General features: G+C 41.0%; 1 protein-coding gene across 1 annotated transcript in view; it reads right to left on the bottom strand.

The window, feature by feature from the left end:
• nrap (nebulin-related anchoring protein) overlaps window positions 1-16,496 on the bottom strand; it is a gene marked incomplete at both ends in the record, with an annotated part of 157,142 nt that overhangs the window by 21,067 nt on the left and 119,579 nt on the right. The window contains 11 exons of the mRNA XM_080747183.1: window positions 4,327-4,524; window positions 6,288-6,401; window positions 7,094-7,201; window positions 7,320-7,424; window positions 7,688-7,786; window positions 10,189-10,293; window positions 11,668-11,821; window positions 12,412-12,569; window positions 13,460-13,567; window positions 14,439-14,543; window positions 15,618-15,716. Coding sequence (XP_080603309.1) covers window positions 4,327-4,524; window positions 6,288-6,401; window positions 7,094-7,201; window positions 7,320-7,424; window positions 7,688-7,786; window positions 10,189-10,293; window positions 11,668-11,821; window positions 12,412-12,569; window positions 13,460-13,567; window positions 14,439-14,543; window positions 15,618-15,716 — 1,353 coding nt within the window. The remainder of the gene's footprint in view (window positions 1-4,326; window positions 4,525-6,287; window positions 6,402-7,093; window positions 7,202-7,319; window positions 7,425-7,687; window positions 7,787-10,188; window positions 10,294-11,667; window positions 11,822-12,411; window positions 12,570-13,459; window positions 13,568-14,438; window positions 14,544-15,617; window positions 15,717-16,496) is intronic.

Raw genomic sequence — 16,496 nt, forward strand, 5'->3', positions numbered from 1 at the left:
TATTTTTGAATATTTTGAAGTATACAATTATTATTATTAACTATATCCCTGTAAAATTGGGTTGCAGATATTAAGCATTGGATGACATGATGTTGTCAGCCAGCAGACATCAAGGAGAGGTGGCCTGCCTTGTTAGATGTTTACAGAAATGGTTACAGAAATTAGACCTGAATGTGACAGACATCTTGTCATTGTTAACCACTTGTATACCCTAGCATCCCTATCCTGGGGGAAAATACCAGATCTACAATCTCACGTCTTCTTTTTGACTCTATTCCCCTCATCTCTGTCTTCCAGGTTAGTGCAAAGTTCAGGATGATCACCACACTGAATCTTGAGCCAAAATGTATGGCAATGTTGGACTTCTATACCCCCAAACTACTGTCCATGTTCCAGTCCAAGAAGGGCAGTTTGGGCACAAATGAGTATTCTACTTCAGGTATGAAACTTTCATTTACTCTAACTGATTTAATTGTATTTCACCTGGCTAATGACAATAATTACTATATTAATTTATGCTAAACTCATCTTTATCCCCTGCAACTCTCTCTCCTGATTATTCATTTCTAAATGTATGTCTTAATAGCTACTAAGGACAGTCTCCCAGCTTCCGTTGCTAAAACTGGGTTGTGGAAACAATTGTATTGCCAAAGTTTATGTTAGTTTATGAAAGTGCAGTCATACTTTTTCTTTATTGTTCAAATTATTATTTTTCTATTCTGCAGAGAGGAATCCCCAATCAACGAACAGGAGAGGTCATCATCCGATGTCTCATCGACCATCTGGAAGAAGATAGTGTCAAGATCAAGGACTTTCAAGTTAGTAAAATAAATGTTTTGACGTTTTAATGTCATCGTGGATGAGACCATCTCATGCAAAGGAACAGCATAGTGATGTCCAGAGAATCAGTTTGTGACATTGGCTGAATGGATGTTGCATCCGTTGCATGTCTGGTCCAACTGATTCAAGATTATGCCCAGGGCTGCATGTGTGGAGACAGCTAGGATTGCTCAATGTGTGTCTGTGTGTCTTGTAACATTTAGCCTGAAAGTGAGCTCTAAACAATTATCTTCACAATGTGTGCAGGAAGGAAGCTGCTGGTGCACCTGTCAGAGTAGAAGAGAAGTTGACAGAGGAGGTGATGATGAAGATCTACCTGCTGCAGAACCAAGAGGACTCAATGAATGAACCTACTGATGTAGGTATTGTGATTAAGGGCATCACTGCCCTCAACAATCTTGGGGATCTGCTGCTATCTGTTGGGACTGTTCTATGCCTTTAATCTGAGATACCCCAAGAACCTCAGATATGGTCTTGAGATTGTTGACTAGTTGAGTTGGATCCTGGACACCTTTCAGCCAAAGTTCAGAGACTGAAAAAATGTCTGCTTGCCGACTACTGTTCAGCAAGATGCTCTCAGAAAGTGGGTATAACCTACTGAAAGTGGATTTATTGTCAAATCAGCATTTTTGCAATGGTATTTGTTGCTGATAGTAATTAGTTAATGAAAAGTGTTTGTTTCTGGTGCATTCGAGTCATAATGCAAACAGGTCAGTTTAGCATATAGACATTACACGTGTGCATAGTCAATATGTTTAAATGATGAGCTACTGTAAATGCTTATTTATTATTTCATATTCCAAGTTGTGATTTTCTTTCATGCCAAATGGCCTCTGACTGTCTTCTTTAATGTATTTTGTGGTTATGACTTACTGTTCATTTGATGGGCTCATTGTTCTTATGGTGCATGTTTGACAGACTGCTTACTTACAGTATGCACAGTTCAATTAGAGGTACTTATAGTATTGTGTACACACACTGCTCTTTAGTAAACAGAACATTTTAAAAGTGTCAGGGATACCCCTTTCCTGATCATTATCTTTAAACATATTGTTTTTGCAGGCATTGTTGCATGTCATTTACATACTAAAGTATGTTGAATGTTCATACTTGATGTGGTGTTACACTGGTCAAAATTAGTTGATTAAAAACATAATTATCTGCATAATTATTTCATGTGTATTCATTTGACATCATGTACTCCTGGAGTAAAAGGTAAAGTAAATGAAAGGGGTAAATGGTACTATATGAATTAAATCAATAAAAGTAAATGAATAGAGTAAATGTGACATATTTGTTTTGTTAAATCATACTCTAATATTCAATTAGATCTACTTAATATTTCAATTTATTTACTTGTAGTCTTTTGTGGCATTGACTGAATAATTTAATTATATCTACTCAATTTCTTTAGGTCATTGTACTCAATTTTAGTTGTTAACTAGAAAAGAAAATTTCTAAGAAATTTTAAGTGTGCCTGCAGCTCGCTAAGTCTGTGCAACCTTGTGTAGCGGTTGGTGTTAGCATTAGCGTTATTAACATTAGCATTTTTTTGCATAAACGTTAACATTATTGTTCTTCATATGACACCACCCACATGTCTGTACGACAAACGGTTCACGAGAAAACGGGTCACTTCCTGAAAAAAAAATTTGAGAAAAAAAATTTGAGAAAAAAAAATTTGAGAAAAAAAAATTGAGAAAAAAAAATTGAGAAAAAAAATTTTTTGAGAAAAAAAAAGTTTTTTGAGAAAAAAAAAGTTTTTTGAGAAAAAAAACATTTTTTTGAGGAAAAAAAAATTTGAGAAAAAAAAAATTGAGAAAAAAAAATTTTGAGAAAAAAAAATTTGAGAAAAAAAAATTGAGAAAAAAATTTTTTGAGAAAAAAAAATTTGAGAAAAAAAAAATTTTGAGAAAAAAAAATTTTGAGAAAAAAAAATTTGAGAAAAAAAAATTTGAGAAAAAAAAAATTTGAGAAAAAAAATTTTTTGAGAAAAAAAAAATTTTGAGAAAAAAAATTTGAGAAAAAAAAAAATTATGACACCAGCCGCGAGTCTGTACGACAAACGGTTCATGAGTTATAGAGGCACTTCCTGTTACAGAGGGGGCGGGGCTTAATCAATTACAGCTCATCCCTATTGGCCGGAAAAAGACCAAAGTTGTGTGTGCATTTTAAAGTTTAAATCACGTTGCTAGGCAAAAGTATGGCAGAGTTATGTGGCGCCAAAGTTTCTGGGTTTTTCCCTGCATAGTCCCCCATTCTAAGTCAATGGGGTTTTTGGGCGTCGTTTTTTGCGAATTACATCGCAATCGTATCGCGGATCGGAAAGAAAAGTAATAGCACACCATTCCCAGCCGAGCCGCACATTTTGATGTATATATTGCGGGGGTGGCGTAAATCTTGCGTCAGTTATTACGTGCCGAAATTTCCCCCATTCTAAGTCAATGGGGTTTTTGGGCGTCGTTTTTTGCGAATTACGTCGCCATGGTAACGCGGATCGGAAAGAAAAGTAATAGCACCCCATTCCCGGCCGAGCCGCACGTTTTGATGTATATATTGCGGGGGTGGTGTAAATCGTGCGGCAGTTATTACGTGCCGAAATTTGCCAGAACATGACTTACTGACTGACTTACTTAAGTATGGCGGATTACAATAAGTGTTTTGCCATTGCATTGCATGGCAGGCACACTTAATAAGTATGTAAAAGTTTTGGTTACTTTTACTCAAATTAATTGAGTATCATCTACCTGATTTCATATCAGTAATATTTACTCAATATTTTTGAGTGTAAAAATGTTTCACCAATAAAATTGAGTAGAGCCTAGTTTTTGTTCTAAGAGTGTATGGAGATCTCAGTCTGTGTCCCTTTTATGCCCATATATCTGTCTGTGTCCCTTTTATGCCTATATACGGAGATATCTGTCGGGTCGAGGCTAGGCCCCTGTATCTGCCTGCAGTGATGTCACAATGACTCAGCGCTTGCGCCCGGCACTGCAGTGATGTCACAATGAGTCAGCGCTTACGCTGATTTTGCGCCGATTTCCGCATAAGGAGATTCCGAACGTTTCGCGCCGGTTCGGGAAAACCGCGCGTCGGGTCGGGTCGAGACCCGGCACTGCACTCCGTGCCGCGGCGGGGAACGCGCGTGCCGAATCTGAAGCCGGTGGGACGAACGGTTCTCGAGATACGCGGATTACAGACACACAGACACACAGACAGACAGACAGAGACTTCTCGCATTTATGGATAGATGGCCCAAGTGCATGCCATCAACACTGTGGAAGGAGTAGCGCGGCAAAATAACGTTTATCTAGGAAGGGAAAGATGGATGGATGGAATAAAGTCAGTAGACAAGTACTACCGTCACACTAACAATGAAAAGACCTACTGATACATTATAGCGCCAATAGCTGGCCAATCCATTGGTATTAAAAAAAGAAAACAAACCAAAAACAAACATAAGTGTCTTTCCTCCCTGGGTCTCACCTCGCTCTGCAGGGCGTAGGCCTTCTTGGCGGCCTGCACCTTCATGTCGTCATACAGGGAGGTGTACTGGTGCAGCGTCAGCCGGTAGTCCTGCTCGCTCACCAGGGACTGGGCCTTCTTGGCGTGGGTCACCTCCATCATGTCCATGGGCAGGTGGTGGTGGGCCATGTCCATGGCCGACTTCTTCTTGTACTTGATCTGGGGAGGAAGGAGAGATAAGGGGAGGAGAGAGGAATAGTTTTGAGCAGTGGTTCTCAACCTTTTCAGGCCACGACCCACAAAATAATCATATTTGAACTGGGGACCCCCCACCCTGACGAGCACTAAGAGTTGAGGCATTACATTTTGTATAAGCAAGATGACCGCAAAGCAGCCAAAGGGCACGCACATCTATAGCCAAAATTGGCTGGGTGCTAGACTAAAACAGTGCAATATAGATAGAAGAATAAAAGTCTGCACACCGATTTATGCTCCCAATGATAAAAGTTTACTTGTGGTTACGTTTCGAGCCTAATGGCTCTTCATCAGACCTCAGCATTACATTTTGTATAACACGGATCTAATGTGAAAATAGCAGATCTACATGCTCACAACGCCGAGCATGTTGATCGGCTAATTTATGAATTACATTAATTTGTCATTTTAGTGGTTATTAGAAAGTCCTTACATGTATCACTTTAGAAATGTATATATACACTTAACACTTTATGTTGGTTTGTTTACTGTTGAGTGAGAAAACAATGTTGCACATTAAGTTAATCATCTGGAGACCCCCCAAAATAATGTGGGGACACCCCTGGGGGTCCCAACCTACAGGTTGAGAACCACTGGTTTAGAGCAGTGGTTAGTTTTGTCTCAGGGCACCACTGTAACTTTGGCACCTTTATACATTTATGCCATATTACGCTGTGTGAATATGTTAATCATTGTCACAAGAAAAACTTGAGAAAACGTCTGTTTCCATTAGGACATGTTTAAAATAAATGTATACCTGGCATTTAAACCACTTGAACCCCAGCATCCCAATTTGGGGGGAATATTGACCAAAATAGACTATCTACAAGCTCACAATGTGTCACTTTGTAGACGCGCTGTGACACGATGTGAGCTTGTAGATCGGCACATTTGTTGTCGAGGAGATCGAAAAAGAACGCACAAAGTACAGTGCAACTGAGGTCCATTTGACTAAGTAGAGTTGGGTCTAGTGATATAGATACATTCCAGATATTATTAAAGTATTCTGCTGCACCCCTGCACTTGCATCACGGCACCCACGGGTGCCTCGTCACCCACTTTTAGGCCTAGAATTATTGAATACTTTAACCAGTGAAAAATAGCAGATATACAAGCTCACAGCGTGGCACCAAGTGCCGCGCTGCGAGCTTGTAGATCTGCTATTTTTGAAAAAGTTGTGAAAATTTGTGCAAATCTTTGACTATATGTATTTTCAAAGCGAACTCAAATTTTGCTTCTGGGGGGTCCCTGGAACTAAATATTTTGAGATGGGCGTCCGTGGCCAAATGCATATCATTTTGGGGGTCCTTCACATAAAAAGGTTTGAGAACCACTGACATAGTAGTCTCTCAAGAACAAACTCAGTTACTGAGCTCCAGCTAAGTGAAAAGGACCTTTTCTTTAACGATGGCTGGCCAGATTGCTGACATAGAAACATAGGTTTTTCAAAAGGTCTTAGAAGGATTCAAAAGACACTTATAGAATCGGGTCAAAATTCTAATTTTCACGATTTTTCAAAAATAGCAGATCTACAAGCTCGCAGCGCGGCACTCGGTGCCGCGCTGTGAGCTTGTATATCTGCTATTTTTCAATAGTTAAAGCATAAAATAATGATACACAATAATGTGTACCCGTTCTGAATGGGTTAAGAAACCCTGGTTTAGAGCGAGAGAGAGAGAGAGAGAGAGAGAAAGAATAGTATGTAATGTGGAGTTGTTGCCACTCACATCACTCTGCAGCTTGCTGGCGTTGACGGAGTGAGCCATGTTCATGTCGTCCTGCAGCCCCTTCAGACAGATCATCTTCCCTTTGTTCTTCTCAAACTGTGCTTTGTACTTTTGCTGCACAGAGGAAACCATCATTATGAGTCAAAGAATGGCCTAGCAGTCCCTCCCTACACAACCGGAAGGTTCACCGCTTCGATCCCTGGCTTAGTGTTGATATGTCTTTACTTCTGTTAAGCAGGTTGGTGCCTTTATTTGTCTGAACCTTTTCGATGAATTCAGTACAAAGGACCCCAATGGAAACAAGCCATAGTGCTTTCTTGGGTTTAAAATCCTCCTGGAAGACCTTGTATTGAACTGTAATTTTATATGAATACAAATGTCTGAAACAGTGCATAATGTAAAACTGTGGATGCCCACAAATATGGCAGCACAGCTGTTAACATTTCTACCATGAAATAGGCTTTTTACCTTTCAAGCCAGAAAGCTTTTGATTAACTTTTAGGTTCCCTAGCAAAGAATTGTTTTATTTCATTGATTTATTTTATTTCAGACATCATACAAAGAGAGTTAAAAAATACATAATAAAAGTATAATAAAACTGAGTAAAGAGTAATCGCCTAGTTTCCACTGTGGTCCTCTTACACAAGACCACTCTCATTTATACTATTAGTATTCTTGCACTTAAACAGAACGTGGAACTCATTCCCAACTCGGTTAACGTTACATAAATTGCATGAGCATAAGAGATGACTTAACTATAATACAGCTACTGTACACGTTGGCTAGTGAGATAGGAGATGACTTACATCACTGAGGATCTCTGCAGACGCTTTGGCTGACTGGAAGGGAATGGCGTCCAGACGCAGCTTGTATCCACCGTCACGGATCTTGGACCAAGACTCCTTGTAACGGCTCTGCAAACACACACAGCAACACGTCCATAGACTCAGGTCAACTTTAAACAGTCACAGATATTGTACAGTGTATGAATGTGAAGGTGTGTGCAGTGCAGCAGGTGAGTCCTCTCCTCACCTCACTCAGGTTCATGGCGTTAAGCCTGGCCTGGACGTGTTCTGGCAGGTCCACACCCAGGGTGTACTTGTGTTGCATGGACTGGCCCTTCTCCTTGTACAGCCTCTGTCAGGACATGAACACAAATGTTCTGTTATTACCCAGTTGTTCTTTCTGTTATTACCGAGTTGTTCTTTGAGGACTTCAAGGGCTGGAATTAGATGGTCAAAGGTCAGATAGAGTGATACAGACAGCCACATTTGGCAAGTATTGCGGACATCAAGTGGTTCTGTGTTTCAACTTATAGCTAGATTCTGTTTCCCTTTGTCTGTCATTTCTATTTGATTCCCAGAGTCAAATGAACGCTCAGGATTTCAAAATGAACTTACGTCGAGCACCAGTTTGTTGCTGAGCTTGGCCTGCACCATCTCAGGAGTGTTCTCCACACTGGTGAACTTCAGACCGCTCACATTCTGTCTGTATTTTTTCTAGAAAAAACAAAATAAAAAAATCATCAGCACCAGATGGATTACGTTACAATACCCTCACCTGCACACACATCTAACTGACTGCAGAGGGCGCAAAAAGATCACAGACAACTAGAGTATTAATGATGCGCCATATCCTTCAGGTAGAATAAGGCAAAGACTAAAGAGTAATTAGTTATTTGGCCAAAAATTAAGTTGTAGCCTTAAGTTGTTGTATAAAAGAACTGACAGAACCATTTTCATATAAAGGTCCATTATTTATTGGGAATTTGAGCCACCATTTGATGAGGATAAGATTTTGTCCACAATTCCATGCTGTATTGATGTTGGTACCATAGGCAGGGGCGTCACAAGGGGGGGGGGGGGGGGGGACTGAGTTACTAGGGCCCAAGGTGGAGGGGCCCTAGTAACTTTAGATATGGGAACTCAGATATACAAGCCGCTGCGAGCTTGTAGATCTGCTATTTTTGAAAAGTTGTGAAAATATGTGCAAATCTTTGTATAATGTATTTTTAAGCAGACATTTGTAACTCAAATTTTGCTTCTGGGGGGTCCCTGGAACTAAATATTTTGAGATGGGGGTCCGTGGCCAAATACATATCATCTGATCTTGGGGGTCCTTGACATGAAAACGTTTGAGCACCACTGACATGGAAACATAGGTTTCTTGCACACATTTTCACAATTTTGAGTGAGTGAGTGAGCTTGTATATCTGCTATTTTTCAATAGTTAACATTCATGGGGGGCCTGCAGTGAATCCTTGTACCCAGGGCCCAGAATTTGGTGTGACGCCCCTGACCATAGGAGAGATAACAGGCAAATGATCAAAATAACAAACTTCACTTGTTGTAAATGAAGTGATGCATATTTTTAACAATCATTTTACGGGTCCATTCCCCATTTGTTTTCATTTAGCTGGTGACCACCTGGAACCCCCTCAGGGACCACTGGTGGTCCCCGGACCACTGGTTGAGAACCACTCACTGGTTTAAATCAAGCATTGTTTTGCTGTCCTAACTAAGGCGTGAGTAACATTAACAGTATAATGTAGATTAGAATTCAAACCATCTTTTTGAAAAAGAAATTAGAGTTTGAAACATGAATTTAAAATTTGAAATTTGAATTTAGATTCCTTTAAACACACTTCTCTTCTGGGGGCGTCCTTGGCACAACATCTTTTCAGATGGAGGGTTCTGTAGTAAAAATAGCAGATCTACAAGCTCCCAATTGTGAGCTTTTGGATCATCTATTTTCAAATGTAATGTGGGGGCTGAATGTATATATAGGGCTGAAAGTTGTTACTGTTTTGAAATAATCGTCAAAAGTAACTACTAAACTTTTCAAATGATTGTAGTGGAGTAAAAGTACTATTTGCCTTTGAGATGTAGTGGAGGAGAAGTAAAAAAAATACATCAATATTGTACTTAAGTATAGTACTTGAGTAAATGTACTTAGCTACTTTACACCAATGAGTATCTTGAGTTGCTATACTGTATAAGTGTCCCGGTCCGTGTTAGCTTCTAGTAGCTAGGACTCAGTCTATGACGTGCCTAAAATACTCCGTTGAGGATAGGAATAGCGCATAGCTCCTTAAATACCTTCTGAGCTAAGCTGTAAACCTAGATATGAACATGCAGGCAGGCACACAACGCGTTACGTGATCTCACCCGTATCACTGCCAGCCATGTCCCTTTGTAGGACAAGTTCACAGGGGCTGGCTATAGCTAGAATATTCCTAGACGTTAACTGTAGATATCATATTTAAACCACAAAATAAAAGTTCCTATGCGGTGCATATATACTGTAGGCTATATTGGTATAAATAGTTTACTTTAAAAGTAATACAAAATAAATCCATCAGGTTACATTGTTTTGATGAAGGCATGGAAATAAGACTTTTCTTTCAATTGTGAAGAGAGTAATCAGTAATCGGTAGGGCTGTGAACTACAGTATTGTAACGTTTCGTGCACCCAGCTGGAATAGCGCCCCGATCTCCAACTCGACAGACTGGCAACAAGCAACACTAAGGCCTAGGCTACACCAATCTGGATCTTTGTCTAAACTCAGATTTTTGTATATCCGCATAAAAAAATAACTAGGTCCATACGACAAAAATATCTAGGTAAAAAAAAATCTATGCCTGCACAGATCCACTGAGAATTGGATATTTTTTATGCGGTTTCAAAAAGATCCGGTTTAACGGCCAAAATCTCCAGCTTCGGGTGGCTGCAAGCCCCAATCGCACAAAGATTCTTTCAGGATTCAGAAAGATCCAGATTCGTATAGACTAGGCCTAAGAGGGTCTTTTGCGAGGTCACAGAAGTTATTACAGTACCTCACTGAGGAGATCTGCTGCTTTCTGATGTCAACAGGACAAAAGGATCATGCAGTTATTAGTACCTCACTGAGCAGATCTCCTGCTTTCTTGGCCTGTTTTACATCCAGAGAACCTGAAGCCTCCCATCCCACACCCTTCATCCACATCAGATCCGAGCGGTACTGTTTCTGTAGATGGAAACACAATACGCGCACACGCGCGCACACGCACACACACACACACACACACACACACACACACACACACACACACACACACACACACACACACACACACACACACACAGGTGGGTTTATACATTTGTAGGTGCCATGCCTTATGATGTACAATCAATTCATTGCAAGTAGGGACGGCAGTGGCTCCGGGGTAGAGTTGCCATTTAGAACACAGGGGGATTCCCGAAGGGTTCCCAGTTCGATCCCGGGCTCCCCCAGAGTTAGTGTCATAGTGTCCTTGAGCAAGACACTGAACCCCTAATTGCTTCTGATGAGCAGCTGTATGAATGTGTGTGTGAATGGGTGAATGAAATGCACAACCTCTGACTGTAAAGCGCCTTGGATAAAGGTGCTATATAAAAGCACCATTTACCAAGTAATGGTGTTCAACTGATGGTTGGTTTGACCGTGGGGGTAGGGTGAGCGGGGACTGCCCATAAGTCCGAAGGTTCATTAGTCTGAATTTAGTTAGGGTTACTGAGGTTAAGGTTAGAGTTAGGCATAGTATTCTTAGCAAATTCGGACTAATGAACCTTCGGACTAATGAACCTTCGGACCAATGCCATGGCACTGGGTGAGCAGGGAGCGATATATTTTGTTGACCGCATTTCGTATTTTCCTCGCGGTTTAAGTTATTTATTTGCACATTGTATTACATATATTTATTGGGAACTTGTATTATAATATTTGGTGACACTGAAGTAAAACATTCTAAACTTTAGCTTTTGTTTAGACATTCAGTTTCTCCCAGGCTGAGCCTGCCGGCTGGTGATAAAAATAACACCCAGTGTGAAGTGAGCAGTGCCTTTTAATAGTTATTTTCATCAAGTATGCCCGCAAAGCTTGGCCAATGAGCCAAGTGTGGGACATACATACTGTACAGCACCGCTCCAAAATAACACAAAAGCAAAAATGCCTTGTTGACTTAGTTTTTGTTAGATTTTAACTTGAGAAAATACTTTTAAAGCAACAAATCAATGACAATGATAAAATCTGATGATTGTGGATTGATGAGTACATGGTAAATGGTGCATTCATATAGCACCTTTATCCAAGGCACTTTACATAGATTGTGCATTACATTCACCCATTCACACACACATTCATACACCGTTGGTGGAGGAAACCATGCAAGCCACCAACCTGCTCACCGGAAGCAACTAGGGGTTCAGAGTCTTGCTCAAGGACTCTTCAACACTAACTCTGGGGGAGCCCGGGATTGAACTGGGAACCCTTTGGGAACCCTCTGTGTTCTAATGACGGTTTCTCTACCCCTGAGCCACTGCGGCCCCTGGAGTGGATAATGGCATATATGAATGCACTCACATCGCTCTGCAGGCCGTAGGCCTTCTTGGCCCAGCTGACGCTCATGTCTGTGGGCAGCGTGGTGTAGTCATGCAGCACTGTCCTGTAGTTGGTCTCTGTAGCCAGGTCCTGAGCCTTCTTAGCATGACTGATGTTCAACATGTCCAGAGAAGTCCTGGGGGACAACAGTTAAATGAATGAATGATCAGGTTAATCTCAGATTCAAACCAGTTTAACCTATTTAGACCGTCAGACGATTCTACAAAATGTCTTCTAACAGTTAAATTAATGAATGATCAGGTTAATCTCAGATTCAAACAAGTTTAACCTATTTAGACCGTCAGACGATTCTACAAAATGTCTTCTAAATCCTAACAGTTTTCTGGAAAAAAAGAAAGAAAAAAAAGAAAAACATCTTGCTTTAATCAGTGGTGCTCAAACTTTTTCCACATCAAGGACTCCCAAAATGATTTGTATTTGGCAACGGAACCCCCTCAAAATATTCTGATCCAGGGACCTCAAGAAGCAAAGATTTAGGTTACAAATTGTCACTTTAAAATATATTTTCAAAGATTTGCACAAAATAGAAGATTTTTCTCACAAATCATCTGCTATCTGCTATTTGGATCAAAATGTACATGAATAAATATATAAATCAAGATAACCACAACATATGCAAGAAAGAAGCACCAGTTTGCCTTTTTTCACTGTAGTCAGAATAATGATATTACAGTATTATGACTTTAAAGAGCTGCTGCTACTCACTTGTATTTACACTTGCTGTCCTCGTAGTCCTTCCTGTAGTGACGGTCACTCAGCATCTTGGTGGCCAGAGAGGAGTGGGCCATCTGGGAGTCGTCTGTGGACGTCTTCACGCCGATCATCTTTCCTTTGGTTTTCTCATACTCCTCCTTGTACTTCACCTGGACAGAGGACCACACACACACATCAGCGGCCTCACACTTTAAACCCTCTAGACCAGGGGTTTCCCAAACCTTTTTGTCTCAGGGCACCCCATAAATATTTGTTTAATCCGAGGACCCCTACCCTACATTATAATTTTCACTCCCAGCACCTTATATTTATAGCATATCGTCGTTGTCGGGTGGAAACCTTGTATGTCCAAAACCGTTCGTTTTGTATTTATCATCTATAAAATGTATTAAACTAGTGAAAACAGCACATCTGCAAGCACACAACGCGAGGCGTTGTGTGCTTGTAGATCGGCTGTTTTCACTACTTTTGTGCGACAGTCCTGTATGATGAAACAGGGATTTGCTTTACCAAAAGACGTACACGTTTGAAACTTGGAGATACGAGGTTTCTGCCCGACAGTGACGATATTTTAGTGATTATGTTGCGAGGAAAACGTTGAGATAATAGCCATTTTGGTCAGAACTGACTGAAAATAACTTTGTACTATTATCAAATGATCTCGCGGCACCCCTGGACTGCCGTCACGGCACCCCAGGGTGCCCCGTCACCCACTTTGAAAACCCCTGCTCTAGACCTAAACAATTCACATTTTAGGCATTTAACAGATGCCTTTATCCAGAGCAACTTACAATAAGCAAGGACAGCACAAGGTAAGACATCAATACATCAACATCTGTACATCGAAGCTACAGTATACAGTACAAACTATAGCACTGATTTGAGATCGGATGCCATATCAAAAATGACCTGACATCGCTCTACGTACGTCGTACGCATTAACATAGTTCCAGTTCAAGGGACAAAAGGACAGTTCTAAGGGGACGCAGCCAGGGACATTTGAAGGACAAAGGGACTGTAGTACAGTGTGTTGACATACATTGCTGGCCAGGTCTCTCTTGGCCTTGGCGGTGAGGATGGCCAGTGAATCCATGGTGAGTTCAAAGCCTTTGTCTCTTTTTTCAGCCCAGCGGCTCTTGTACACTTTCTGCAACGAACGGACACAGTCAGAGTTGTTCAGAAAACTGCGAAGAGCTTAACATGAGAGTTAAGAGACACCATATGACACGACACGCACACACAAGAACCAAGGTCCACTCCAATTGAACATTTATTCCTCAAACACATTGCTAAAAGTACAGCAGTTCCCAGCAAACTACGTATTATAAACTAAACGTGGATATCCAACCTACTACAGTGCCGTGCCCAATCTGTCTATCAATGTGCATACATCAACGTCAATAATAATAAAAACACAAGACTGGGCATAAGTCACGTATGGCTGCAGCGATGCACCAGGGATGCACTGATATTGGACATGTAACCTCGCCTACCAGGCTTTCTGGGGGAAAGCCTGGTGTTCGTTCACAACAGGCCGTTTGGCCTCCGCCCAACGCGGAAACCACTAGAAGAAGCGGCGTCGCTTTGATTTGGTTCCCTCCGTTTGTTTCCCCAATCCCTATTAAAATGCTTGAGTAGCCTAGTGTAGTCTTGCCTGTCGCTACGAGTTGGACTAAAAGATGCATATACCAAACTAATTTTTCAAAAGCAAAACTACGCCGCATCAAGGAGTTTATTAGGTAGGCCCTAAATGTATCTATGTATCTATGTATCTATGTATCTATGTATCTATCTATCTATCTATCTATCTATCTAAATGTATGTCCTTGAGCGCAGGGGAATTATTTTGGGTTAAAACTGTTTCCGCTGGATAGTTCCGGCCAAATTGTAGTCTTTGAGTACTACAACATGACGTGTTGTGGTTTCCGCTCCAGACCAGTTACAAGCCAGAAAAGTGAAGTGATCCCAGACTATGGGACATGTAAGGCCTGTGTGGGGTCCAGGAACCAGGGCTTTACCTCGCTCAGCAGGTCAGCGTTGGCCCTGGCCTGCTTGAACATGGGCTCCTGGTTGGACATGGTGTACTGGTGCATGGTCTGCTCCGTGTCCGCCTTGTACGTCAGCTGGAAGCGCATGGAAGCACACAGCAAAAACCCAGGGTTAACAACACATTTAGGCCTGAACACGATATGACGCAATATTTTATGCTTTAAATATAAAAAAAATATAGCAGATATACAAGCTCACAGCGAGCTTGTAGATCTGCCATTTTTGAAAAATCGTGAAAATTTGAATTTCGTCTCGAAGTGTCTTTTGAATCCTTCTAAGATTTTTTGAAAAACCCAATGTTTCTATGTCAGCAATCTGGCCAGCCATCGTCAAAGAAAAGGTCCTTTTCACTTAACTGGAGCTCAGTTAGTCTGTTCTCGAGAGACTACTATGTCAGTGGTTCTCATAATTTTTCATGTGAAGGACCCCCAAAATGATATTTATTTGGCCACGGACCCCCATCTCAAAATATCTAGTTCCAGCGACCACCCAGAAGCAAAATTTGAGTTACAAACATTCGCTTTGAAAATACATATATTCAAAGATTTGCACACATTTTCACAACGTTTTCAAAAATAGCAGATCTACAAGCTCGCAGCGCGGCACTCGGTGCCGCGCTGTGAGCTTGTATATCTGCTATTTTTCACTGGTTAAAGCAGTCAATAATTCTAGGCCTAAATGGGTTAATAACTGACAATGCTCATTCCGTGGACTAAAACTATGATGAAATAATTCTGTAAAATCTGAGCTAAATTTACATTTACTGTCAATTTCATCAACAAATAAAAAATGTACTGAAATGTTATGGGAGGGACTAGTGGAGAAGAGATGCAATAGAACTAAAAGACAAGTCATTTTATGTTTTGTTGCACTCGGGGTTGCGCTCTGAAAATAGCAGATCTACAAGCTCACAGTGTGAGCGAGATTTGCCGCTGGCGCCCACGTAGGAGTAGCCTCGTAATTAAACCACCCACTTCCGGAAAACGCATTGTCAAATCTCCTGGGATCCTTCTGGATCTGGAAGTTAGTGGTTTACGAAGCTAACTTAGGAGAGCATTTGTAGGACCTGTAGTGTGGGATGTGTGTACAATACCATGTCGCCTCTAGTGGCTCCGATCTGAACCAAAATTAACCATGTTTGTCCTTACGTTGCTCTGAAGCTCCTGGCTCTTCTTGGCGTGTTTGATGGACAGGTCATCTGCCACCTGGGTGAACTTCACGCTGTCCGCCTTCTGACGGTACTTTGTCTGTGAGGCAAACACAGTACATGAGCATAAAGTACTTCTGACGGTACTTTGTCTGAGAGTCAAACACAGCACATGAGCATAAAGTACTTCTGACGGTACTTTGTCTGAGAGTCAAACACAGCACATGAGCATAAAGTACTTCTGACGGTACTTTGTCTGTGAGGCAAACACAGCACATGAGCATAAAGTACTTCTGACGGTACTTTGTCTGAGAGGCAAACACAGTACATGAGCATAAAGTACTTCTGACGGTACTTTGTCTGAGAGGCAAACACAGTACATGAGCATAAAAGTACTTCTGACGGTACTTTGTCTGTGAGGCAAACACAGCGCATGAGCATAAAGTACTTCTGACGGTACTTTGTCCTTTGTCTGTGAGGCAAACACAGTACATGAGCATAAAGTACTTCTGACGGTACTTTGTCTGTGAGGCAAACACAGTACATGAGCATAAAGTACTTCTGACGGTACTTTGTCTGTGAGTCAAACACAGTACATGAGCATAAAGTACTTCTGATGGTACTTTGTCTGTGAGGCAAACACAGTATATGAGCATAAAGTACTTCTGACGGTACTTTGTCTGAGAGTCAAACACAGTACATGAGCATTGAAAAGGAAAGACATTTGAAAGATAAAAATCTAAACATGCTAAAAATGCTAAATTATAACAACCTTGCGACACAGCATTTACATAATATGTATCAAATGTAACATTGTATCACACACAAAAGTATTGGAAATTGGAAATACTCCAGTAAAGTAAAAATACCATAAAATTGT

Source organism: Nannobrachium achirus, assembly GCF_963921795.1.
Source record: "Nannobrachium achirus genome assembly, chromosome: 18".
NCBI classification, from domain to species: domain Eukaryota; kingdom Metazoa; phylum Chordata; class Actinopteri; order Myctophiformes; family Myctophidae; genus Nannobrachium; species Nannobrachium achirus.